Source organism: Taudactylus pleione, unplaced genomic scaffold (genome assembly GCF_031769625.1).
Source record: "Taudactylus pleione unplaced genomic scaffold, aTauple2 ptg000642l, whole genome shotgun sequence".
NCBI lineage: Eukaryota > Metazoa > Chordata > Amphibia > Anura > Myobatrachidae > Taudactylus > Taudactylus pleione.
This window is the reverse complement of record NW_028285044.1, coordinates 2,408,591-2,434,423: the sequence shown is the minus strand read 5'-3', so window position 1 is coordinate 2,434,423 and position 25,833 is coordinate 2,408,591. Positions and strand designations below refer to the sequence as shown.

At 44.1% G+C, this 25,833-nt stretch overlaps 2 protein-coding genes across 3 annotated transcripts in view; one reads left to right on the top strand and one right to left on the bottom strand.

The window, feature by feature from the left end:
* The window catches only part of LOC148479001 (uncharacterized), a 39,547-nt gene extending 38,275 nt beyond the window's left edge, over positions 1–1,272 (top strand). For both annotated transcript variants that reach the window (XM_088455048.1, XM_088455049.1), the window contains exon 10: positions 564–1,272. In XM_088455048.1, coding sequence (XP_088311174.1) covers positions 564–636 — 73 coding nt within the window. In that variant the 3' untranslated portion in view covers positions 637–1,272. The remainder of the gene's footprint in view (positions 1–563) is intronic.
* An 811-nt stretch (positions 1,273–2,083) lies between these two features.
* On the bottom strand, positions 2,084–23,953 carry KDELR3 (KDEL endoplasmic reticulum protein retention receptor 3). Its single transcript, XM_088455056.1, has 5 exons — positions 23,430–23,953; positions 15,578–15,678; positions 9,967–10,125; positions 2,575–2,827; positions 2,084–2,287 (listed from the first exon to the last, which is right to left on the bottom strand). The coding sequence occupies exons 1-5, from the start codon at positions 23,518–23,520 to the stop codon at positions 2,247–2,249; spliced, it is 645 nt and encodes a 214-aa protein (XP_088311182.1). The 5' UTR covers positions 23,521–23,953; the 3' UTR covers positions 2,084–2,246.
* Positions 23,954–25,833: the final 1,880 nt, after the last annotated feature.

The window sequence follows — 25,833 nt, the reverse complement described above, 5'->3', positions numbered from 1 at the left end:
CAATATGGTGCAGAATATAAATCTTCTGTACAAGTTGAACCAAAAAATATTTTTACATTTGCAAGCATTACATACAGTATGTAACATAATATCAATTACATGTGCAGAGCATTGTAACATGTAATTATTCATAAGAGTTTGAGTTTATTCTACAGCTTTACATACAGGAAGTCAGGTGTGCACAGAATACATTTTATTCCCAAATCCTGCCACGTATAGGGGGAGTCTTACCACGGGCTCAAATTTTGGCAGCCCTGTGTTTTCAGCCAGTCAAATCAGTACAGAGCCACAAATCTGAGAAGCTTGCATATCCTCACCCTCATCAGTTGTTTTTATATAGATTTTTCTTTTTGCCTGTTACTCGTAATTGACTACTATAAACTGATCAGTCTCTTTTAAAGTAGTCTATGCATAATAAGTTTCATCTTCCATAGTTACAAAGCTAATTCGAGGAACGTCTTGTCATATCAGTATCTATTCTCCCACAATAACATGCAGTGTTTTTGGGTGTCCTGACAAATCTAATTCTAATTTTCTTGTCTTTTTTTTTTTTCCCTTCCCAGTTCCGAGTACGAAGACTATTCCAAAGAGATCGATCTTCTGTATTCTCTTTGTTCAGGGGGGGTGCAGCAGTAAGTGCCATCAATTCATTCCAGTACACCGTTCATAACGAAATCTGGATATTGCAAGAAACTAAAAGTTATCTAAATCTAGAACAATTTTTAGCAAAATGATTACCAGCTGCTGTAGAACTATAAGTCTCAGTATGTCTTGTCAGCATCCCTATCTGAGACAATTGCAGATGCTTATTGCTGAAACCAGAATGCATTCTAACGATGTAGTTTAGCTTTCACATAAATGATTGTTCATGTAAATAATTGGCTGGTATCCTAAGGCAACGTCTAAATATTTAAATTCTATTCCCTTATTGTTCCAAAGGTCCCTATTCAGCACTTTCCAATTCTGTTGACATGATTAAAATAGATAAGGATTATGGGACATTCAGTGTAAATGTATGGGGTATACTAATCCACCTTATGCGACATGGAGGTTATGTATCTCCTTGGCTTCTGAAAGATGCTGTAGATGTACATTTTGTTCATTTTACAGATTTATCGTAGTGCTTTCTGCACCACTGTTTATTTTGTGAAAATAGTGGCTGTGTTATTTCCATAAATGATTGTGTTCATTTCCCTGGCTCAATTTTGAATTGTAAATATATAATGTGGATAATATATATTTTTTTATTTTTAGTGTTATTTTGCATATAAATAAAAGTGTAAACGTATTCCCAATAATGATGCATCCCAGAATATTTTTGCCTGAAGCTTTGTTTTGTCAGTCAGTGTAACAAAGCCGAACTCCTCCAGTTCAAATTAATAGCACTAATTTGTAGCCCCTAGCAACCAACCAAACTCATACTTATATTTTTTCTTATTTGGACTAGAAACAGAGGTTCTAGCTTGGTTGCTATGGGTTATATCTTACTTATACACATTGCATAATTAAAAAGGCCCCAATCTGTGTTCTACAATTGGCTTAACCCCTTCAGTTAAATCACTTTAATTTTTTTTAACAAGAGAAATCATTCTGGCAAATTTGGTCATTTTTGAAAAATAGGGACATTTCAAAGGCTAACACAAATTCCAGAGATTGTTTTTTTAAAACCTGGTGCTGTTACTGGACATTTGGGGAACTTGGCAACAATGTACTTGCTGCATTCTTATGTTGGTACAGCCGACTCAATTCTGCCTCTACTGTGAGTAAGTAACAAGTGCACTTTAATTAGGCAGCTAAGATTGACAACTGATCATCTTGACTAACAATTCCATCTAAGTCAGCAAAAACCACATGTCCCCTCCTATGAGCACCTGCAGCCCCCCCTCTTTATCCCCCTACCTCCCCTTCTCTCATCTCTCCCCCCACATCTCTTATCTCTATCCCCCTACCACCTCCTCTCTCATCTCTGTCCCATTCCACCCCCACCCGTGTCCCTCTCTCTTATTTCTGTGACTACTCACCTGCCCCATCGCCCTGCAGTTAGACACATGTTGAAGGAGATTATATAATAGTTACCAGTGCGTATCCCAAATATATTTTATTACATTTATAGAAAACCAAGTGTACCATAATTGCCCCATTGAGGAAAGAGTTAATGGGGCACACATTATTAGAAGCGAAATTGAAGTTCATGGATTGGCAATGAGTGCAAGAGTCCGGATGTCGGGTTCAGAAGATCTAGTTCATTACACAGGCATAGGCAGACTCAGCTTCTTTCCGCGGAGAACTATGTGAAAGGGAAGGGGAGAGGGGTAAGAAAAGAAATAACCCAAAGTTTAAATTGCTCCTGTTATCCCAACACCAGAAAACAGATAGAATATGTGTAACTGACCTTACAGCCACATATACAGGTGGGGCTCACATTTTTTTCCCCCTGTTATTTGCATAAAATGCAAGTGGGGGCTGGCAACAATCAACTTTTTTTTTTTAAATTGCTCTCCTTTATATGTCCCTTGACAGTTGTCTACATTTTTTAGTTCCCATTCAAATTGCTTCATATATTTAGCTGCTTACCTTTCGTGAAATAGAGGTAGAAAAAATCAAAGTAGAATATGGTCTGCACGACTCCCGAGACCACGGCTATTTGGTCATAGAACTTCTCTGTGTGGTAACGCCAGATCCAGTTGGCCAAGTACAGCAAACGATAAAGCCCAAGGAAGAAGAGGTAGTGAGTAGTTATAGATTCAGCTTCTCCTGTTTTACTGATCATGAAGAGCTGTGGCAGGATGGCCACTGACTCTAGGTAAATGGAAAATGTCCATAGGATCTATAAGTAACAAGAGTAAATGTGTTTACTAGCATATACATTCATGTGTACTTTTTTTTTTTTAACAAAGTCATAGTACTTTGTACGTTCTCAGGGATTAAATGGGGGAGGTTCAATTCAATGCAATTTGCCACTGAGATGTTCGGCTGAACACATCATGGTAAAATAGTTAGCCCAACATCGCTTCTACTGTGCGCCTCTTTGGCGAGCAAGTGAAAATTACTGATGTTACTGACCGCGAATTGCCTTCGTCCGGTTGTTCATCCCAGTGGTAAGTGTTCCTTCTAGGTACTACCTGAAGGGCTGACAGGAGCGACATCATTGTACATGTACAAAATGACATTACAGCACCTGATTTAAGTACTGTATGTGTTATTTTGAGTTTCATGCATATTAAGATATGTAAAACTGAAAATGCAGTGTAAATACACCGATCAGCCATGACATTAAAACCATCTACCTAATATTGTATAGTCCCCCTTGTGCTGCCTAAACAGCTTTGGCCCCTCGAGGCATGGACTCCACAAGACCTCTGAAGGTGTCCTGTGGTATCTGGCACCAAGACATTAGCAGCAGATCCTTTAAGTCCTGTAGGTTGCGAGGTGGGGCCTCAGTGGCTCAGGCTGGTTTTCCAGCACATCCCACAGATGGAGACTCGGATTGAGTTCTGAAGCAAAGTCTACACCTTGAACTCTTTGCCATGTTCTTTAAACCATTACTGAATAATCTTTGCAGTGTGGCAGGGTGCCAAAGTAATATTTACATGAATGCCAGGACCTGAGGTTTCCAAGCAGAACATTTCCCTGCGTATCACACTGCATTCTTCCCATAGTGCATCCTAGTGCCATCTCTTCCCCAGGTAAACGACGCGCACACACCTGGCCGTCATGATGCATCAGACCAGGCCACCTTCTTTCATTGCTCCTTGGTCCAGTTTTGACACACTCACGCCTATTGTAGGCTCTTTCAGCAGTGGACAGGAGTAAACGTGTGTACTGTGACCGGGCTGCGGCTATGCAACTATATACGCAGCAAGCTGCAATGCACTGTGTTCTGACACCTTTCTCTCATAGCCAGCATTAACTTTTTCAGCATTTTGTGCTACAGTAGCTCTACTGTGGGATAAGGCCAGACGGGCTAGTCTTTGCTTTCCCTGCGTATCAATGAGCCTTGGCAGCACTCTGTTAAAGGTTCACCGGTTGTCCTTCCTTGAACCACTTTTAATAGGTACTAACTACTGCATACCGGGAACACCCCACAAGACCTGATATTTTGGAGATGCTCTGACCCAGATGTCTAGCCATCACAATTTGGCCCTTGTCAAAGTTGCTTAGATCCTTACACTTGCCCATTTTTCCTGCTGCCAACACATCAACTTCAAGAACTGAGTGCTCACATGCTGCCTAATATATCCCACCCCTTGACAGATGCCATTGTAACAAGATAATTAATGTTTTTCACCTCACCTGTCAGTGGTTTTAATGTTATGGCTGATCGGTGTATGCACTGACAGGGAAACTCACAGCATGGTGTTCCCGTGTAATATATGAAACCACACCAGCCGCATGGAACTTCCCCTAGGTAAATCAGAGCTTTCCTACCTTCTTTGCTAGGGCAGTGGGTGCCTGGGTAATGGAAGATTTTCAAAAATAGATTTTTAAAAAGTACTGACCATAAATCCCAGCAAAGTGCAAACGCAATTGCAGTGCTTTGGCATGTTGGAGCCTGTGGTTGAATTCATTACAATTGTTAGATAGGGAAGTACTACTGACAGTCATTGGTATTACAATAAGTAAATACTGGATTTATACAATAAAACAAATACATTCTATTTTCCCTTTATTTTATCAATTCACAAATGAATATTCACATAAAACATGAATGCCACGTGAATTGTATATTTGTTGTGGAACAATTAACTGATTTAGATTTAGCTAGCTGTAACTTTAGTTGTGTCGGAACTGTTATAACTTTTTTTTTACCCTCTCCCCAAAGTTACAGTAACAGCCAAATTGTTTTCGACACTACTGGACAGTCCAACAAACCTCTATCGCTCTCATTTACTATTTTACTCTCTCTCTAGTCAAGGCATATAAGCAGGGTAATGGTAGAAAATCTTCTCACATCAACAGCAATCACACTGCCTCCTCGAGCATTATATTCTATTCTCTAATATTTATTCAATAGGCATTGTGGCTTTGTCATATTAAATCCCATAAGATGATCTCTCTCTAATGTACTGGTTAATTAATAGACTTTTGGCCATATTAAATTTGAGGCGTTAAGTCCGGATTCGCGTTAATTTACCGCAGATGACGTCATTATTGCCTGTTTTAGTTTTCCTCCGTATTCAATTTGAAAGACTTTCCGCCTAGGCGTTAAGTCAATGCAATGTAATAGGCGGTAAAGTATCGCCTATGAATGGCAGGCGTTAAAAGGTGCAGAAGTGGGGTTTTGGGGTGCAACATTTCGGGAACCCCTGTGCAGCCTTCAGACAGTCCCCCAAAGGTAATCTGTGTCAAAAAAAAAAAAAAATTAAGGGCACCCCAAAAATTTACTTTGAAAAAGGGGGTGAAAAAAAAAAAGTTGGGGTACAAACTTAAAAAATAGCGAACTTGAATCTGGGGGGGTCCCCAAGTATGTGCCAAATGTTTTTTTTGATTGCAGGTGTTTGCGGCAGGTGGGTTTTTCATGATTTTTTCAAGTCACTTTAGCAACTTTCAAATATGCTGAACCCCATTTAAGTACCCCAAATTTGATGGCCATAGTTGTTTTGCCCTAAAAAAAACTTCTAAATGCTCTTCTGCATCACCTTTTTCAAAGCCGCATTTATGATTGGCTGTCAGTTGCCGGAGCCAATCAGCGGCCGCTCTACAGTCACCGCGGCCGCTGATTGGCTCTCGGGACTGCCAGCTCCGTGCTTGTCCCATCAGCTGGCATTCGCGAGCTATCTGTATGTGTGGCAACACACATACAGATAGTGGGTCCGTCTGGTCAGCATTCATTTTTTTTTTGGCCAAGTTCCTGGGGATGCTGTTGAAACCAGTGCCAGGATATAGGTGAGTATGTGTTTTTTTTTTTTTTTAACTTGCAGGCCATTCATTAAGGATTCTACTGGAGAAGAGGACAGACCGGCTGGTATAGGTAAATATGTGTGAGTGGGTAGGGGTATGAAATAAAGTTATACTTGTCACGATGTGTGTGTTTTGTCTTTCTTTAACTATTTATTTTACAGTGGGGGCACAGGTGCCGCATGTCTGCTGGCACTTGTAGTTCCACAAGTGCCAAAGGGCAGGCATGCTGGCACCTGTAGTCCCACTGTAAAGTACAATAGTATTACATTATTTGGCTCCCCCATTACCCCCACACCCACCGCTCCAGGGGTATGGGGATGAGCCCCAGGCTTCAGCATAAGCCTATGGTGCTCGGGAGAGGGGGGACCCTTTTTTGGGGGGTCCCCGACTCCCCCGAGATCACCGGCTTGCGCTGACCGACTTGGGGTGTAATGCTTTGGACCTGGAGCCCCGGTGATTGGGTCTCCGGGCTGTGGCATTACACCCCGGTCGGTTGGGTCTGGTGCTGGTCTTAAATATAGGGGGTACCCCACGTCTTTTTTGCCCCCTATATTTAAAACCAGCACTAGTCCCTGCAGCCTGGTGTTGGTTTCTAAATTACGGTGGAACCCTACACATTTTGTTCCCCGTATTTTTAGAAACCACCACTGGCTGGCAAGCCTGGGGCTGGTTTGGCTTTTGGGGGGGGGACCTTATGTAATTTTTTTTGTCATTTTTTACTACTACTTTTTTTTTTTTTATACAGGTTAAAAAAAACCTGGAACTTTTGGGAAATATTCTAGGGACCCCCCTAAAGATGTGTAGACATGGGGGATCACTATGGGTACCCCCATTTTTATCTCCTAAAGGAAGTTGGGGTTTCTAATAGCCACGGCAGGGAAAAAGACCTGGCAAAGCTATTTAAAAACCCTGACTTTCTTCTGCAGGCAAAAACGGGGGTACCCATAGTGATCACCGAGGTCTGGACATCTTTAGGGGGGTCCTACAATTATTTCCCAAAAATTCCCGTTTGTTTTCGCCTATCCAAGTAGCGCCGGATGCCGTTTTCGCCTACTTTCAAATTGAATACGGGGATGTGCGGTCACGCGCGCGATACTTTAACGCCTACAAAGCAGGCAAAGCCGGCGTTAAGTTAACGCGGCTCTGTTCAAATTGAATACGGGCCTTGGTTTTCACAACGCTACATTGATTCAAGAAATTGTGTGGTTTAAAGTAACTGATTCATTTAGGTGGTGATAGCCTTTTGGTCCAGTAATAACTGAAGACTTAGGTCAGGGGGAAATCTAATCAAGTTTGTATACGGTTGATAAAACCTCCAGACAGCTCTGGCGTATTGCCTTGTTAGAAATACCTCTACTACTACTGCTACTGTTAGTGGTTCCTATCTAGGGGAAGAATAGATTTTCTGTTGGTTGGTTTGTGGTTTGAATTATGAAATATTAGGAAAAAAAGCAATCCACAACCTGCTTAGGATTTATATATGATTCCGTATAAGCTGGGATGCATAATGTCATTAGTAACCATAAATACTCTAAATGGGCATAAATATATGGACACTCGAACATGCATTTGCTGCTACAATAGCTTCAACACTTCTAGGCAGGCTATAGATATTGCATATGGCTGTGGGGATTCATGTCCATTTAGACACAGAAGCATTAGGGACTTATTTATCAAAGAATAGTTACAATATATTCACCCAAAATCTCTTGTTTTCAGTTTGGTACCCACAAATATTAAGGATGCTCTGAATATATGTATAGGGAACAGCATGCGATCCTCCATTTTAGATCGCAAAAGCAGCCCCCATACAGATTGCAATAGTTACCTGGAGAGGGATCCGTAGGAACCCTCCCCTGGCAATGGGCGCTCATACATGCACAGTCAAATGATCTCACATAGTGTCCTTATCATAGATCACTTAACTTTTACACATCCCAGAGACCTGTACCTGCATGTGTAGTTTAATACTTGCTGGAGAGCCATCATTCCTTATTGCCGTAAAAAGCGCCTATAAGAGATTATAATTGTCCAGTCTAAAACCAAATAGATAAGCCAGTTAGCGCGGTCCCGGCAGTGATTTTGGGAGCTGAGGCCTGGTTTCCTATCGCTTTCCAATTCACCCCAAAGGTGCTCAATGAGGTTGAGGTCTCGGCACTGTCAAGTTTTTACACAGCAAACACTACTAACCATTTTGTGATGGACCTCGCTTTGTTTACGGGTTACCTTGTCATGCTGAAGCCCGAAAGGGCCTTCACCAAACTGTTGACACAAAGTTGGAAGCACACCGTTCTCTATAATGTCACTGTATGCTGTGGCATTAAGATTTAATTCACTGAAATTAAGGGGCCCAGGTCAAGCCATCAAAAAAATAACGCCACTCAGTTGTTTGAAAAGTAACACTCCATGACAATGCCATGTTTTAAAATCACTGTTTACAGTCACTGACCCATCCTACTGCTAATGTTTGACTGAAGATTGCAGGGCTGAATGCTTGTTATCTATGGGTGTGGCTAAAATTGGTCTTAAGGTGCCTATCCACTAGATGATTAAAATTAATGATATCGTTCAATTCGAAAATCGTTTGCAGATTGTTTAAATAATTGGTCTTTTAGACATCTATCATCATGCAAACATGCTGGTCAGTCTGATGATAACATCAGGTTCAGCATGTTTGCAGATGATTGATTATGCCTACACTGAACAACTGCTCGTTCAGTGCAGGCACATCACAGACTGTAATTGTGCAGTAGTTTGTCAATGTTGTAATCGTACAGTCTTTTGCCTGTCTTCTAGTGGATGGGCACCTTTTAACATACTTTTGGCCATATAATGTACATAGTCCTCTGTTGAATGTATTTTATGTCCCATCATTTAGTGCTGTAATAATTTTCTGCAGAATGTTCATCTCGGCATTCGTGAGAGAAAGATCATTAAAGGGTCTGTCCTCCATCAGCCTAAACAGTGCTTCCTGTATCTTGACTGTTTTTGGGCAGCGTGAAGCTTGAAAGTAAAGTCTGATTATGATAGGCTAGCAGTGGCTTTGGTTAAATAATATGCTGCCCTTTCTTACAATATCACGGCCCTCCTTCAAATCTCCTAGAGCCCAGCTGCAGTCAAATCAAGGGGGAACAGAGTACCCTTTAATATATCTAGTGGATAACTGATGATAATAGGTATATGTATTTATGCAGAGCTGTTCATAGTTATGGGGAAAACATTTTGAAGACAAAAAAAGGTCATACATACATAGAAATTTATGACAGTGGAGGAAACTGTCTCGTTGATGGAATGACTTTGAAATGTTACATTCTCACTAAATTTTTATTTAGAATGCAAAAACATTTTTAGTTTTTAATAAGTAGATGGTGGTGATTGTGTGTGTGTGTTGGTGGGGTTTGAGTTCCATGCACATATATATATATTTTTTTTATTTTTTAATATAGTCATTCTTTTTCAATTGGCTTAACAGGATAATTCCTATTTATTTAATGTGAAATTTAGATCCAGTCAGAAAAAAATAAGTAACAAATAGTGACCAAAAAAGTTTTTTTTTTTTTCTTTTCTTTTTTTAAATAAGTGATATGTAATGGTGGTATTACGCCACACCTTATTTTGCTAACTATAACTAAAAAGATGTGTAATGTGTAACATCATGTAACATGATATACAGAGGATAATTCTCAAGGTAGACTCTAGCTTCTCTTGTATAGATAGAGCAACACTTCAAATATTCTCAGAGTGATTTGATTGAAATATACCAATTAATATATCACACCTGCTGCAGAAAAGAAAAAGGTATTGCCCACCTCACTAAAGACAAATAAATTAAACACAATTCTGTGCTGGTGTAAAAATAGATTGTGTATATAAAAAAAAATATTTAACAATAAAACAAATTGGAGTAAAGATAAACCACTTTAGAATTGAAGCTTTAGAATTTGTGGACTAATAGGTGCGGGCACGGGGTGCATCTCCCCTCCATATGTACTGTCCGGTCAATGGAGGGGGCATGTACCCTCCTGTCCGCACCCTGTTCCATTAGTCATCTTGATATATCCTCACCTCCAAAGTTGTAAACTCATAGTTCTGCAGGAAGGACAGCCCAATAACTGGCACCAAAAGAAATTCCAGTCGGAATGTGTCATTCTCTGTGTTGTATGTCTTGCGGAACTTTATGTAGATTAGGTAAATTGTGATATATGCGCAAAGAAGGAAGACGACCTATGGAAAAAGCGAGATCGGTTTTGGCATCAGTGTTAGTGGATTCTTTCTGAACTTTACCTACCGTGCTGCAACAATAGTTAATTTTCAATTAATCAACAAGCTTGGGCAAGCAGTGGCTGTGTATTTTATGCCTGGCGAGGCAAGCTGGAACTTGCAGTTGCACAATAGCTCCATAGATGCTGATTGCCCACTTCTGATCATGACATGAAACAGGGAATACATTTTACTGTGGAAATATTAATATTTAAAACTCTGAATGCCAATATTTTCGATAGAAGAGGATGAAGGCCAAAAGGAGCTTATGAACTTCACATTTCAGAAAACACCTTGGAAATAAAATCTGATACATATTGTGCATGAAATTTGACAAACACCAGAAATGCAGAAACCCAGTAACCACCAGCAAGGAATGGTTCCAGGCAAACTATTGCTGATAAAGTGTTTTATTGTTGCTACCATACAGTTTGTATGTGAAAACTATATAAAACCTTTACATTATTTTTTTTTATACTGCAATTAAACTCAAAGAATGAAACCTGTTCTCTCCATGTATGAGGAATACATTCATAGAGTGATACCAAAACAGTTGTACAGGTTGAGCTTTTGCTGGCTGTGATATTACTGTGCTGTACAGAATGTTTTCCAGCATTAAGTATTACAAGAAAAGCTTGTCCAGTTCAAAGTTTCAAAGCATAATTTCTCTCCTCACCCCATTATCAGCCTAAAATGTATAATGAAAACCTATATGTTCCAGCAGCAGTTGAGCTGTATGGATAGAGCAATTGGCACTGCCATTCAACTTGCTCCAAGCCTGCAAGTAACTGATTTAATTATGAATAATTTGAATGAATAACACTTTCCTTCCCCTCTATGACATTAAAATATACAAGATTTCATAACATAGTATGTGTCCTATAGAGGCAGGAGTGCTTGCTAGGTAATATGAGGTACTTGTCATGCAGTTTCCAAGCAAGACGATGAGCTCCTCTATCAGCACTACATTGCCTGTTAGGTACATGTAAATACCAAAATAAGATGCAAAGAGGTGATGGGAAGGGAACGTTTTGCTTGTAACTAGGTAAACCCCTTAAGAACTGTGTATACTGCTGTTCAACACCTGGGAGGTGGGGAGTAATGTGCACACATACTGGCATGACTTATGGAGCGTTATATTTAGTGTATATCCCACTGTGGATGGTTTTAAAATATAAAATACTTTTATATTATTTTAAAATATAATAGGTACAGTCCCCTCACCCCCTCTGCATCAGCTGGCTACATTTGTTTTAAAGCAGGGTGAGGGCAGGGGCAGTGGAGAGGTGGGGCTTAAGTATTTGTGGGTGGGACTAATTGTTTACAGTCTTTTATATTAAAAAGGATTTTTATAGAACTCACTCTTAATGAAACTCCAATTATTGGGAAACATGATTTTAATATTGTGAACAATTCTGCAAACATTTCATCTGTAAATAAAAATTTATATTTCTGTAGTCCGTTTATAACACTATTGCGATTTCTTTTTAAATGAAAATTTTACCATTATCTTGAACCCAAGGGTACTTCACACTCACTGTCTGATACTCACATTATGTCTGTGAATCTGCTTTGCTACCCAGTAATTCAGTTTTTCGTTAATAATGAACTTCCTTTCATTTATTGTTTTTGTTTTGTATATATCAAATCATCATAATAGGAAAAACTTGGTTCTTGTACTAAACAATCCTAAAATGTGATTTGTAATTAGCATATTGATTTTTGGAGGTTTGCAAAGAAAAAGGATCGTAAGATTTTCCTCCTGATAAGATTTGGGGAACTGTATTTTGGTTTATACTAGTAATAGCATCAATTACCAGCTGTAATAAGGAGGTACTCCTCAACAACTTCTATAGTGCCAAATCTATTTGCTGTAATGACAAATGTCATGCATTATACAATTCTCACTAAGAAGTATTTATAATCCTAATATAGTTCCCAGACTTTAATGTTTTCAGCATATCCATGTGAAAGTCTAGTTGACATGCTCATTAACTATGCCATACAATACAAACCGGCATAAACATATGTAATAACGTGCTCGGCGCACTAGGTCCTGTGCGACTCTGCTAGTGTCGAGCGACTTTTTTGCATCTTCTTTTTCCCAAAAATGCGTCTTGAGACGTGTCACAAGACTCCACAAAATAATATGATATGTAGTGTGTGTATGTACATATACAATATAGATTGTAAGCGCCACTGGGGGATGGACTAATGTGAATGGCCAAATATTCTCTGTAAAGCGCTGCGAAATATGTGTGCGCTATATAAATAACTGGTAATAAATATGTGACACTTGGATATCTGTGTGTGACGGAGTCTGAATTTGTATACGAAGTGCTACCATGCAGTCACCGCAGCTTTTTTCACACCAAGTTCCGTTCTTGGTATACAGATTCAGTCACACTTAGATATACAAGTGTCATATATCAAATTGATCATTGCAGTCTCGTTGTGTGTGACTAAGATGTATTTTCAGGTCGCACAAGATCTGACTGCTTACTCTTGCCAGGCAGCTTATGCCACATGGTGGATGGAGGCTAGAGGCTAGATGAGGCAGGACACATCTGTGTGTGTGTGTGTGTATATACATGTATATATAATTTACACACACGTACATATACCTGTGCTCATAGTTTCTGTTGAAAATGTAATAATTATTAAAACACATACTGCAGATAGTATACAGCCGTGGCCAAAAGTTTTGAGAATGACACAAGTATTGGTTTTCACAAAGTTTGCTGCTTCAGTGTTATTAGATCTCTTTGTCAGATGTTACTATGGTATACTGAAGTAAAATTACAAAGCATTTCATAAGTAAAATAAAAGGCTTTTAGTGACAATTACATTAAGTTTATGCAAAGAGTCAATATTTTCAGTGTTCAGCCTTCTTTTTCAAGACCTCTGCAACTCGCCTTGGCATGCTGTCAATAAACTTCTGGGCCCACATACTGACTGATGGCCACCCATTCTAGCATAATCAATGCTTGGAGTTTGTCAGAATTTGTGGGTTTTTGTCTGTCCACCCACCTCTTGAGGATTTACCACAAGTTCTCAATGGGATTAAGGTCTGGGGAGGTTACTGGCCATGGACCCAAATTTTTTCCTCGAGCCACTTAGTTATCACTTTTGCTTAATGGCAAGGTGCTCCATCATGCTGGAAAAGGCATTGCTCATCACCAAACTATTCTTGGATTGTTGGGTTGGGAGAAATTGTGAGTGAGCCCACTCCCTTGGCTGAGAAACAACCCCACACATGAATGGTCTCCGGATGATTTACTGTTGGTATGACACAGGACTGATGGTAGCCCTCACCTTTCCTTATCCGGACAAGTGTTTTTCCAGATGCCCCAAACAATGTGAAAGGTGATTCATCAGAGAAAATAACTTTATCCCAGTCCTCAGCAGTCCAATCCCTGTACCGTTTGCAGAATATCAGTCTGTCCCTGATGTTTTTCCTGAAGAGAAGTGGCTTCTTTGCTACCCTTCTTGACACTAGGCCATCCTCCAAAAGTCTTTTCCTCACTGTGTGTGAAGATGCACTCACTCCTGCCTGCTGCCATTCCTGAGCAAGCTCTGCACTGGTGGTGCCCCGATGCCGCAGATGAATCAACTGTAGGAGACAGTCCTGGCACTTGCGGGGACGTTGTTGGGCACCCTGAAGCCTTCTTCACAACTATTGAACAATGCGATCCTTGAAGTTCTTGATGATCCGATAAATGATTGATTTAGGTGCAATCTTACTAGCAGCAAATATCCTTGCCTCTGAAGCCCTTTTTGTGCAAAGCAATGACGACTGCACGTGTTTCCTTGCAGGTAACCATGGTTAACAGAGGAAGAACAATGATTTTGAGCTCCACCTTCTTTTTAAAGATTCCAGTCTGTTGTTCTACTCAATCAGCATGACCGAATGATCTCCAGCCTTGTCCTCGTCAACACTCCCACCTGTGTTAATGATAGAATCACTGACATGTCAGCTGGTCCTTTTGTGGCAGGGCTGAAATGCAGTGGAAATGTTGTTTTTGGGATTAAGGTCATTGTTATGGCAAAGAGGGACTTTCCATATACTCCAGAATGTCATGAAGAGTGATGAGATGAATTGCAAATTGCCTTCATAAAAACTGAAGCAGCAGACTTTGTGAAAACGAATACTTGAGTCATTCTCAAAACTTTTGGCAATGGCTGTACTTAACATATAAGCAATAAAACAGCTTTACAACAAATTAAGAAAAACTGTTGACCATTACAGATCTCAATCGGCGGCACGCAGTATCTGACTGTAAGGGATCACATAGCAGACAGCAATAATTTGATTCCAGATGTACTTCATGGCTTCCAAAGTACTTTTTTTTTTTTTTTTTTTTTAAATTTAGAGCCTGGTTTTACCTTTGAAATGATCGCTGCTTTATATATACTGGCAGACTCGCCAGGAATCTTGCCAGAGCCTGCATCTCACAGTTTATTACATAGGATTTATTGGGAGGTCCTTTGCACCAGGGGCACTTGTCTATTATTTATTAAAATGCATTGACTCCCTAAATTAAAGATTTATATTACATTATATTTGATGACGTGAATTTTAACCTTACCTATTCAGCTAAAGTCCCAGGAGCCAGAGAGCTAAAAAGCACAAACAATAACTGCTGGAGCTTAAGTTTAGGAGTCACTTCTATTGATGATGTCTATGAATGCACATCTTCACTGACTCCTGAATTTCACTGAAATAAACACACTCTTGTCCACCACAGGGTCAGACTTACATTTCCTCAATGAAGTAGATAAGATCAGTGTCTGGCTGCTCAACCAGGAAAATCCCCGGTGAACGCCGCCTGTGGGCCCCTCTTCCTGCATTATAACTTCTCCACTTTACTTTTGACTTTAGACAGCTGAGCCTAACCAAACAGTGCAGCATGTTGCATACACAGTTATAATAGAGGGGTTCGGGGGTAGATGGAGGGCAAACTAGTTCAACATTAGTCATGCCCCCAATGTAGACTAGTCATGCCCTTTGGCAGAGCACGGTTTGGTGGGTCCCTTATATTGCTGTCTCTTTGGGACATTTACATAGCCCAACACTGTAAGGTAGCAGCTATGACTGAGATTATGATCTCAGCAAAATCCTCGTTAAAAAGATTGGCTGAGATCTGGCCACACTCACAACTATTGCTGGCTGGCAATATCAGGAGATTGCTCCAACATGATGCCCAAAAACTATGTGATAGACATTTCCTCAGATCATGTTTAGCAGATGCCTGCAATATGCCAGTGTGTGCAGTCATTACCGAACTCACTAAGCCCCACATATGATCTAGTTTCTTGGGCTGGGAGTTGTTTGTGGCCAGTCTCTAAGCATATTAACAGGATCATGTCTGTGTAGCAGAATTTCATCATCCATCAATCTTCTATTTCTCCTTACCTTCATAACCATGTTATAGATTGATATAAACGTGGTCAGCAAATCCAAGTAACGTGTGGTAAATACAAGGGCAAACAGTAACTGACTTTTTCCTGATATACCTGCAAAAATACACACAATATTAAAGATTAGACTCCTATCACTATCTAAATAAATGGTCATTTGTACTTCAACCGTTATATGTTGTGACGAGCACAAAATGTTATGTAGCTTGTTGAAATACAAATTTTTCTGATTATATTTTTTTTAAATGTCCCCTTTTGTCATTTACATTATGCTGCATCTGTTTACTGCATGATGGTTCAATTGGTGACCTATGATAGACTCTTATTGCATGATGTATATATTTAAATGTAATTGTGGTCGGAATATATGTACATGTAACACACATAATGCCCTATCACGGAAAGCATGTATAGCAAATTGGTAAGTAGATATCCATTATAGGACATTTTCCTCTCCAAACTCTGACACCTCCCTCAGTGGAAGTGCTATGAGTGGCCCAGGAATTCCTGCCTGTTGGAGAATAACAAAGGCTCATGGCAAATGTACAGTTTGTTGGCGGCAGTTACAGTAGAGAGAGCCACGCCGTCAAAGACAGCCGACCCAGATCCGGGTAAAGGCAGGGCCCTTGAGACAACAGGTCCCGACGCTGAGGAAGAAGGTACGGAGCATTGATGGAGAGGCTCCTCAGATCGGAGTATCAAGGACGTCTGGGCCACGCCGGAGCCACCAGCATGAGCGTGCCGCCGTCCTGCTTGAATTTCCGCAGAACCCGAGGAAGTAGGGATATCGGAGGAAACAGATACGCCAGGTGAAACGTCCATTTCACCGACAGCGCGTCCACCAGACATGCGCCTGTGTCTCTTGTCCTTGACCCGTAAACGGGCAACTTGTGATTGTGACGGGAGGCCATCAAGTCCAGCTCCGGCAACCCCCATCTGTCCACGAGTAGCTGAAACACCTCTGGGGATAGCGACCATTCCCCGGGATGCACGTCGTGACGGCTGAGGAAGTCCACCTCCCAATTGAGGACTCCGGGGATGAAGACCGCCGAGATCTCTGGAATGTGGCACTCCGCCCAAGCAAGGATGCGAGACACCTCCGACATTGCTGCCTGACTGCGAGTTCCTCCTTGGTGGTTGATATATGCCACCGTGGTGGCGTTGTCGGACTGCACCTGAACCGCCCTTCCGTGAAGAGCGGGGCCAGACGACTGCAGGGCCCTGTATACTGCCCGCAGTTCCAGGATGTTGAGGGGGAGAAGTGCTTCTTTTGCAGACCAACGACCCTGAAGCGACAATGAGCCGGTCACTGCCCCCCAATCTCGGAGACTGGCATCAGTCGTGAGCAGGACCCAGTCCGGGATCCAAAAGGGGCGCCCCTCGACCAGATGAGCTGTCTGAAGCCACCAAGCCAAAGACTGCCGAACCTCCGGGGACAACAGCAGCATCTGAGAGCGGATCCGGTGAGGTAACCCGTTCCACTCCGATAGAATCAGCCCCTGGAGGGGCCGGGAATGGAACTGGGCAAATTCCACCATGTCGAAAGTCGACACCATGGACCCCAGAACTCTCATAGCCGAATGAACCGACAAGCGGCAACTGCTCAGGCAACTGTGTATCCGCAGCTGTAGGGCGGAGACCTTCGCCGGAGTCAGGAAGATCCTTTTCTGACGAGAATCCAGCAGGGCTCCCAAATGAACCATCCGCTGTGATGGAATCAGGGAGGACTTTCTCCAATTTATCAACCACCTGTGCGCTTGCAGGCAGGCGATCGTAAGGTGGAGATGTTGAAGCAGTACCTCCGGGGAGCTCGCCAGCAACAGGAGGTCGTCCAGATACGGCAGCAGCTGTACATTCTGGTTCCGAAGATGTGCGGCCATGACTGCCATAATCTTTGTGAATATCCTCGGTGCCGTGGAGAGGCCAAAGGGTAGCGCCCGGAACTGATAATGATGTTGAAGGATCGCGAACCTCAGATACCGCTGGTGTGTAGGTGCTATCGGAACATGGAGGTAGGCGTCCTGGATATTCAGGGACACCATGTAATCTCCAGGTTCCATCGCCAGAATGCTGGAACGTAACGTTTCCATCCTGAACTTGGGAACTCTTGAGGAATTTGTTCAGAGACTTCAAATTGAGGATAGGGCGATGAGAACCATTGGGTTTCTGCACCAGAAACAGAATAGTACCCCGTCCCGCGTTGTGATTGAGGAACTGGAACAATGACCCCTGCTTTCAGAAAGGACTCTATAGCTTCCTGAATCTGTAAAGCCTTGGTCTTGTCCTGAGAAGGACTCGTGCAGAAAAACTGGTGGGGCGGTCTGTGCCGAAAAGACAGTGCATACCCCTGGGAGACCACTTTGTGCCAGCACTGGGCAAATAGAAGAAGTCCGCCTCCCACTCTGGGGTCCCCAAGAGGGAGGCCTGTCCCATCAGGCAGAAGGCTTATCTTCCTGCTTGGAAGAAGGGCGCCTGGCACTCCAATCCTGCTTCTTTGGCTTAGAAGCGGCCTTGGTCGCCGACTGCCTCGGGAAGGACTGACCTTTGGCCTTGCCCTGAACCCGAAAGGACCGAAAGGCAGAGCTCCGTACCTTGGTAGGTGCAGAAGCCGAAGGGAGGAAGGCTGATTTAGACTTAGCCAGAGTATCCACTATTTTATCCAAGTCTGGACCAAAAAGCAACTCTCCATTAAAAGGTAAGGCCTCCAGGCCCTTTTTGGAGTCTGCGTCAGCTCTCCAAGACCATAGCCACAAGGACCGACGCGCCGACACCCTAGAGGTCAGCAGGCCTGCATCCAAAGAGGCTTCCCCAATGTAGGAAGCCGCATCCCTCATTTGTCCTATCAACGCTCTCTGGATCTCCGGAGCATCATCCGGAAAGGTATCCTCCAAAGCATTGGCCCAGCTCTCTATGGCCTTAGCCACCCAAGAGATGGCCATGGAAGGACGGGCCACAGCCTCAGAGAGAGAGTAGATAGACTTTAAACAAGTCTCCACTTTCCTGTCCGTGGGATCCTTCAGGGAGGAGATAGACAGTAAAGGCAACGTAGCGCTTTTAATTAAGCGGGTGACATGGGAATCCACCGCAGGCAGAATTTCCCATTTCCTACAATGAGCCTCAGGAAAAGGATAGTTGGAAGCCAACCGTTTCTGCGGTTGGAATCTCTTGCTGGGCAACTGCCAGGCCCCCGCCATATGATCCGTTAACTGGTCGGACAGGGGAAAAACAGTCAAAGCTACCTTGGCCTTTTTAAAATTAGGGTACTTCGACCTAGGAGCTGGCACATCCTCCTCTATATGAAGGATGGCCTGCACCGCCCTAACCAATGCCGGCACATTAATGGAGGACTTAGCCTCCACCTCCTGGGCTCCAGCATCCGAGTCAGAGTCCTCATGGATCTCTCCGTCATCTGAAGACACGTCCGTGTCCGTGAACTGCGCCGCCAGTGAAGCCGGAACGGGCCCCTTGGACGCCTTTGGGGGCAAATCACTGTGCAACAGTGACTGAAGAGCCGATGACGAGGCCGCCAGGCTGTGAACAGAGCTGGAGAGGACATCCACCCAGGGAGGGGGTACCGTCTGAGGATACCCCTGAAAGGTTACCATTGACTGCTGTGTCACCGTGGGAGATTGCACGTATACAGGCAATCCCGCATAAGGACCCACAGTCTGAGACCCGGGAGGAGACTGCACCAGATGCGTAACCCCCGGGGAACGGGGGATGGTAGGCTGGGGCAACGCCCTAGAAGGGACCGCAGTCGGGACCGCAAGCCGGTCTGCGATCGACGCCAGCACTTGTGTAAACATCGCCCAAGGAGGATCCTGCGCCACCGGGGGTTTAGAGGGACCAGATACCAGCTGGCACCGCCCGCACAGACCTTCCTGAGACAAATCCACCCCATCAACCCCTGCCGAACAGCGCCGGCAGGAAAACAACACAGGAGCCACGGAGCGCTCATTCTCCTCATCAGACATGACACAAAAACTTTTGCAATAAAAGAGTATCACCGAAACGAGGTAAGGCGTATAACACCTGCGCACTCTCAAGTATGCAACACAAACAGCCCACAAAATGGTACTGAGTAGCACACTACTGTATGTGACGGACCTCACAAATACGTAGATCTATACAAGTGAGGTACACAGAAAGAACACCCCCACGCACCTGCGGGCCATAGGAGAAGGAAAAGGATAGGTATAAGCTGAAAGTAAGTAGAAATAAGCACAGACAGCAGCACTAGCAAAAGTCACATTCCATGCAGGAAGTTATACTCACTGCACCTTCAGCTACAATCAACCTCCCAGATTCAGTGTCTGGGAGGGCTATAGCGATGCGAACACTGTCCTTTTCAGGGGAGAGGTACGCAGGGGGACCGTTCCACTGGATACCGCCTGGGAGCTCTGCGTTGCTGCCCTGAGAAGATGGCCACCGGAGAGCTCTGAGGAGGAGTGGCCAAGAGGGAGAACAGCCCAGTGATGCCAGCACGCATGAGAGAAGGCGCGCTGGGCTGAGGGGAGGAGCCGCTAAAGCAGGGAAGGCTGCCTCCCCTGGCTAGTAATTAACCCCTAGGGACGCCGGTTCCCTTCCGGTCCTTACACCCTGGTGGTCCAGCGGTCACGCTGGGTATTCCTGATGCAGGGGGAGCCCGCCGCCGCTACTAGCGCCGCCGGTCTGTCACCAGAGACTGGCGGCTGAAGACTGCCTTTGCTTTCCCCGCGCGTGTCCGCGCCCCGTGTGTCCGGCAGCAGTCAGTGGGAGGTCCCGGAGCCACGCTAGTACTGACTCTGGGGTCCCGTTGCGATCCCCAGATCAGTACTGGCGTTGCAGCGCCAGCGGGGCTGTTGGAGTGGCAGCGTGGACGTCCAGATGGACAGTCTGATGCTGCCGCTCTGAAGATAGTAATAAATAAACAAAATCTTTTTTGAAAAAAATAAAGCTTAGGGGCTGCTTATGCAGCCCCACTGCGCCAAGGTGACCCGACTCCGGCCGGACACCAACTAAAACTGAGGTGCTGTGGCTCGGGATCGGGGTATAGAGGAGGACGGACCCAAGTGCATCCTGGGAGCAGAAAAGCTTTAACTGCGTGGTGCCCGTGGATCCAGATCCAGCTATACCCCAAGGTCAACCCTGTGGACCCCCTATGGACCCTGAAGTAGAAAGGGGCGTTATAAGGCTTAGTGGGCTGATACCGCTTCTCCCCCATGTATTAATGTGGAGTTGGGTGTAATATGACAGGGGTGCTGTGCGCCCGTTATCGGCGCTGCTATCTACAAGTTAGCTTGCCGATGTGCCAGCCAATGTATAAACTGTCAATGGCACTGACCATTCTAACAGCTGCAGCTGTCATAACCCCACCACAGTAGTGATAACACTGTCCCTGGCTGGGCTCCGGGCTGTGAACCGGAGATCTCGCGAATGCCCACTGGAGCCAGACGGGAGATGACACAGCGTATCAGCACTAGGCTGATGCCCTGTGGGGTCTGGCAGGGATTGCCGGAGGAGGACGTTTTCATACCCCCAGTCCAGCAAACGAGATGTTAAAACATCCCCTTGGTACTGCTTTCTGCTTTGCCTCAGTAAAGAGGCAAATCAGGAAGAGCTATAGCGGCATGATCCGTACCACTATAATACATCTCCCACATTGGCACATATGAAGCCAAATGATTTAAAAGTTTGTAGCGTGATGTAGATCGTGAAGGCAAATGGTAGAAACTGTCTCCCACAGTAATATCATAATAGCTGACAGGGCCAATGATGGTAGTAAAACTGAAATGCATATGTGCCCTGTAAAGTATAAAATAGTTAATAGTCCCAGGTCTATAAAGAGTGATGATGAGTAGCAACTGCTCACCTGTAAGTGCAGGATAATACAGCCATATCCGGCTGCCTAGTGCGGAGTGTAGAGTGATTGTCAGTAGAGCAAAGTTTCTCCCTAGTGTTATTATACCTCTGCCCGCTCTACCAGGAACCGTGCTCACCGATGTGACTCATCTTCCACCTACGGGTGGTCATGGCACTATCTAACTGAGCAGGACTACAAATACCTCCGCTCCCCACAGCGGTTGCCTGTCCCATCAGAAAGCCCAGGTTGTTGGCTTATAACAGCCAGGAAAGCTTTGGATTTAGTAGCCCCTTTGTCACTGTGGGGCCCATTTATTAATGATTGCATTTTGCAATGCGATCAGGGCATGCAGTACCGCCCCTGATCGCATTGCAAAATGCGATCCTATCTGCCGGGACATGCAGGGAGACGGGCTCCAAAAAGAGGCCGTCCCTGCGATGTCTCCAGAGTGCAGTCGGGGCTTCTGTGCATGCGCAGTCCCGCGGACTGCACATGAGCGGCGCCCATTGCCAGCGGAGGGATCTGGCAGATCCCTCCGCCGGCTGATATGCGGTAAGTCCCCATAGGCTACAGCGGCTAACGCTATCTTTAGATAGCGTTAGCTGCTGGGGCCAATATCGGGAATGCTTCGCATTCCCGATATTGATACATTTTGCAGCATCGCATCCCCCATAGAAATCTATGGGGGAGGCGGCTGCCGGCGACAATGGAGGGATCGCAGCAAGTATCGGAGATACCTGCTGCGGTCCCTCCTTCATACATTCGGGGGATACTTAGTATTTGAGGTAAACCCCCAAAAACAGGTGTTTTCGGGGAATTTACCTCAAATTCCCTTTGATAAATGGGCCCCTGTGTGAGGAGAGAGAGGCCTTGGCTTTATTTTCCTGCCAAATGCAGGAGATGTCACAGAAATTAACTGCAAAATGCTGATTAGCGCTTCAGAAAGCAGTCCCCACTATTCTCAATGGGGACTGCAGTCTGGCCCCTATCTACCAAACTCTTTAAATTGTAACTTTTCAGAGCTTGGTCCTGATGGTGGTAGCTGCTTTATGTGCCTATGGCTGTATTTTTATTGGAGAGGGATCTTGTGATTCCTCTCCCAGTGCAACTGTCCTCTAGTCAGAACTCTTGGAAACTGACACTGTGTCATGCGTAGTGACAGAAATTGTGGAGGAGTCTTTAGAAAACACAAAAGACTCTTACAAAGGACCTGTTTCAGAGATGGACGCTAACACAATTTTCTCGCAGATCGAGAGATTGTTTACCATTGCGTATGCACCGCCCTGCACGTGCGCTGTGATCGCATTGTGATCATGTACAAAGGAATACATCGCTAAGTAAGTGACAGACTGCCAGCGGTTGGGGGTGGTAATGGGGAGTGGTCACAAACACGTGCCTATCTGTTTAAAAGCTGTTACATGAGCGTGCATAAATTAGCCACTGCGATTGCATTTTCAGCTCTGCGTGTCAGTAGAGCACCCATGGTAAGAAGGCAGCCGATGTTTATGTAGGTATGCGTAGTCGCACGCAGGTGAGAAGGCAGCAGTGGGCGTCTTAATGCTCAGGTGATCTTTGCTGACAGCATATTTTCACAGCTGCGTTGCGTACAAAAACTCAGTTGCGATCGCATTAGCGTCCGTCTCTGAATCAGGCCCATCGTGCCAGGAAGTAATTCACAGGGACAGTGCTTTAGCAAAGGTCCTATCCTTGTAGAAAGTGTTAGCACATAGCAGGGCTAATCATGTGAGATAGACTGATAATCGTGGCACTGCCGATAAAATTAATAAGTAGGGGTCTAAATAAGACTATATAGTCTCTGCAAAGCACTGCATAATATGTGCTGCTTTATAAATAACTTATACCCCATTTCCACGGACTTGAAAATCTTGAGCTATTGCACATGAACGCGCAACAACCCAGTGTAAGCTGCCCCCACCCACATCAGTGATCTGTTCCGTTCTTGCTGTCTCTACAAGATAATAAGGTAATTGAGTGACTTCCTTACCAGCACACGACTTGGTCTTCCACATTTTCATCAGCAGTATGATCATCGCTAGTAGATGGGACACATCTCCGAGAATTCTAAAGATATTCATTCTTCGTGCAAATAAAGAGATCTGAATTGGAAGCGCTAACAACAACAAAGGCTCCGAACTCCACTAATGTAACTTCTGTAACAACATTCACCCGCTAGTCACGTGTGCTTTACACATCTAACCGTATATACCGTGCAATCTACAGCTAGCAAGTTGCTGAAGTGAGTTAAAGAAGTAAAAAGTCCCCACACACGCTGTTACTATCCCTTTAGTAGTTTGTCCAGAATACCAGAACCCTGTGTAATGTAAATGGGTAACTATAACCCCTCCGTAACTTTGCTGCAGCAACAAAATCCGATTATAAAGCTGTTCTGTGGGCTTTCCCTGGATGCCCGGTAATGATGGCCCTGCTCCTGCTGCACCAGCGCTACTACTCTCGGACTCCGCAGCTGGCGGGTGACGTGGCTGCTGTTTGCATGGACACCGGGGCAGCAGTATGTGAGCAGTGGGAGGAGAGAGGGCTGGGAGGCAACACATAACTCACTGAAAACAGCCCGATTATAGGGGATGGCCGGGACCTAAGGCTGGTCGATACAAGCTGATCTCTCTCTTGCTGACTCGCCTCCAAGATTAATAAAGTATATAAATCAGAAACAAGATTTTTAAGCTTTGGCAGTTAAAGGGGTTAAGATACAAGTAAAATAGTCCAGCAATGCTTACTGATAGCCTCCCGTTCCATGCATGTGTAAATAGCAAGGACATGGCACTGATGAGGTGGCAGCCGCAGTAGTCTACTCAGCAAGCTTCATGCATAGTACCAAACCCTTGGGACCATGCAATAGTATTACACACAGGTTCTTTCATTTATGAGCATCACCAGTTTTTTCTCACATTTTTTTCAAACTTATTTTATTAAAATTGAAACAGTCATATAAGTGACATTTTCCAGGCATAATATATTTACTGACATACTTTATAAATAAAATTAACGGCAACTTGGAGGTCATGTAGGTCCAATAATTTTAAGTAAGGTGTTAACCACTGATACGGTGTATGCTATGGGTGGTGACGTGCAGATATTATATAACCATACTTTTATGGATATCGATACTTTGATACCTTCATTTACAAAATTTGGAATTTGTTTTATTACTGATGTTGACAACCTTGTATTGGTATCATTTTGCTGTATACCTGACCACAATTCACTTTTACAGATTGTCCAGCTAGGCCTCCCCTCTGTGCTCCACATAATACCAGACAGGGCCATTGAGAGCTGAACGGGGCCTGGGTACTGGGGAGCGTGGCCAAATCTGGTCATGCACCCTCCGAAAAAAAATAAAACTGTTATGCGCTCATGGCACTGCGTGCTGCAAAGGGAGACAATTGTACCCCTCAGCATCTGACACCCCTGATACCAACCACAGCAGAGTGCACAGGATAATACACTGGAAGGTGATTTAAATTTATATGGATGTGAGGTGTGTACGTATGCAGCATCTCATTGGCCAGGAGCCACCCAACCAGGGGTCATGTTCAGAATAGAACTCCCACCCTACCTGATCGAGGAGTTCATGCACAGTTTGTCGCAAACATAATTTGTGCATTTTCCCCGCAAATAGATTTGTTTTACCGTCATATCTGAACATAATGCATCCATAACCATGCTGAATAGGACACACTTTGCACTTACGACCCCTTGCCAGAGCCATAACAGCTTAACAGCGCCCTATGCCAGACCCGCCTGCTTTGCGCATGACATCATATAGAGGGCTTGATGCAGAGATGGACGGATTTGCAGACATGTACACAATCGGCTTTGCAAATCCTTCCATCTCAAATGCAAATGCAGAAGGTGGTGTCAGACGGGATGTAGTTATGCGACCGCCGGTCACAATACCTACTGCTGAATGCCAGCAAAGGATTCATTATAGACGTTGAAATACCAACACCTATCATAATCCCGACGCCGGAATCCAGGACGACGCATGGCCGAACGAGGTAAGTACAGGCCACACATAGGCAAACGCAAGGGGGGTATCCAACTGCCTAGAAACCCCCCTCCCCAGCCCACACCATGACCACAACAGAAATAGTAATATAATAGAATTTTACTAGTGCTGCATGTTCTCTTCAGTAATTAAATAATTAGCACCAACTGTGGATCTTTTAACATGTATCAGCCAGTAATAAATAATCTGTGCACCAACTAGGAGATCTGGAAAACATGCACTGTTAGGGATGTACTGCTATAGACCCCAATATGTACATATATGTCCAGGGCAGCAATAGGTTCTTCTGCTGCTCCTCCAGACTCCCGGACATGCTCCAATGCTCTGAATTGGTGCTGGAATTAAGCTCAGGCAGGATGGC

Coding starts and splice junctions, on each gene's coding strand:
- KDELR3 (XM_088455056.1), bottom strand. CDS start 23,520: ATGAATATCTTTAGAATTCTCGGAGATGTGTCCCATCTACTAGCGATG. Junction 10,126..15,577: donor TCTATAACATGGTTATGAAG/GTAAGGAGAAAT, acceptor CTTTTTCCATAG/GTCGTCTTCCTTCTTTGCGC. Junction 2,828..9,966: donor ATGAGTTTACAACTTTGGAG/GTGAGGATATAT, acceptor TGTTACTTATAG/ATCCTATGGACATTTTCCAT.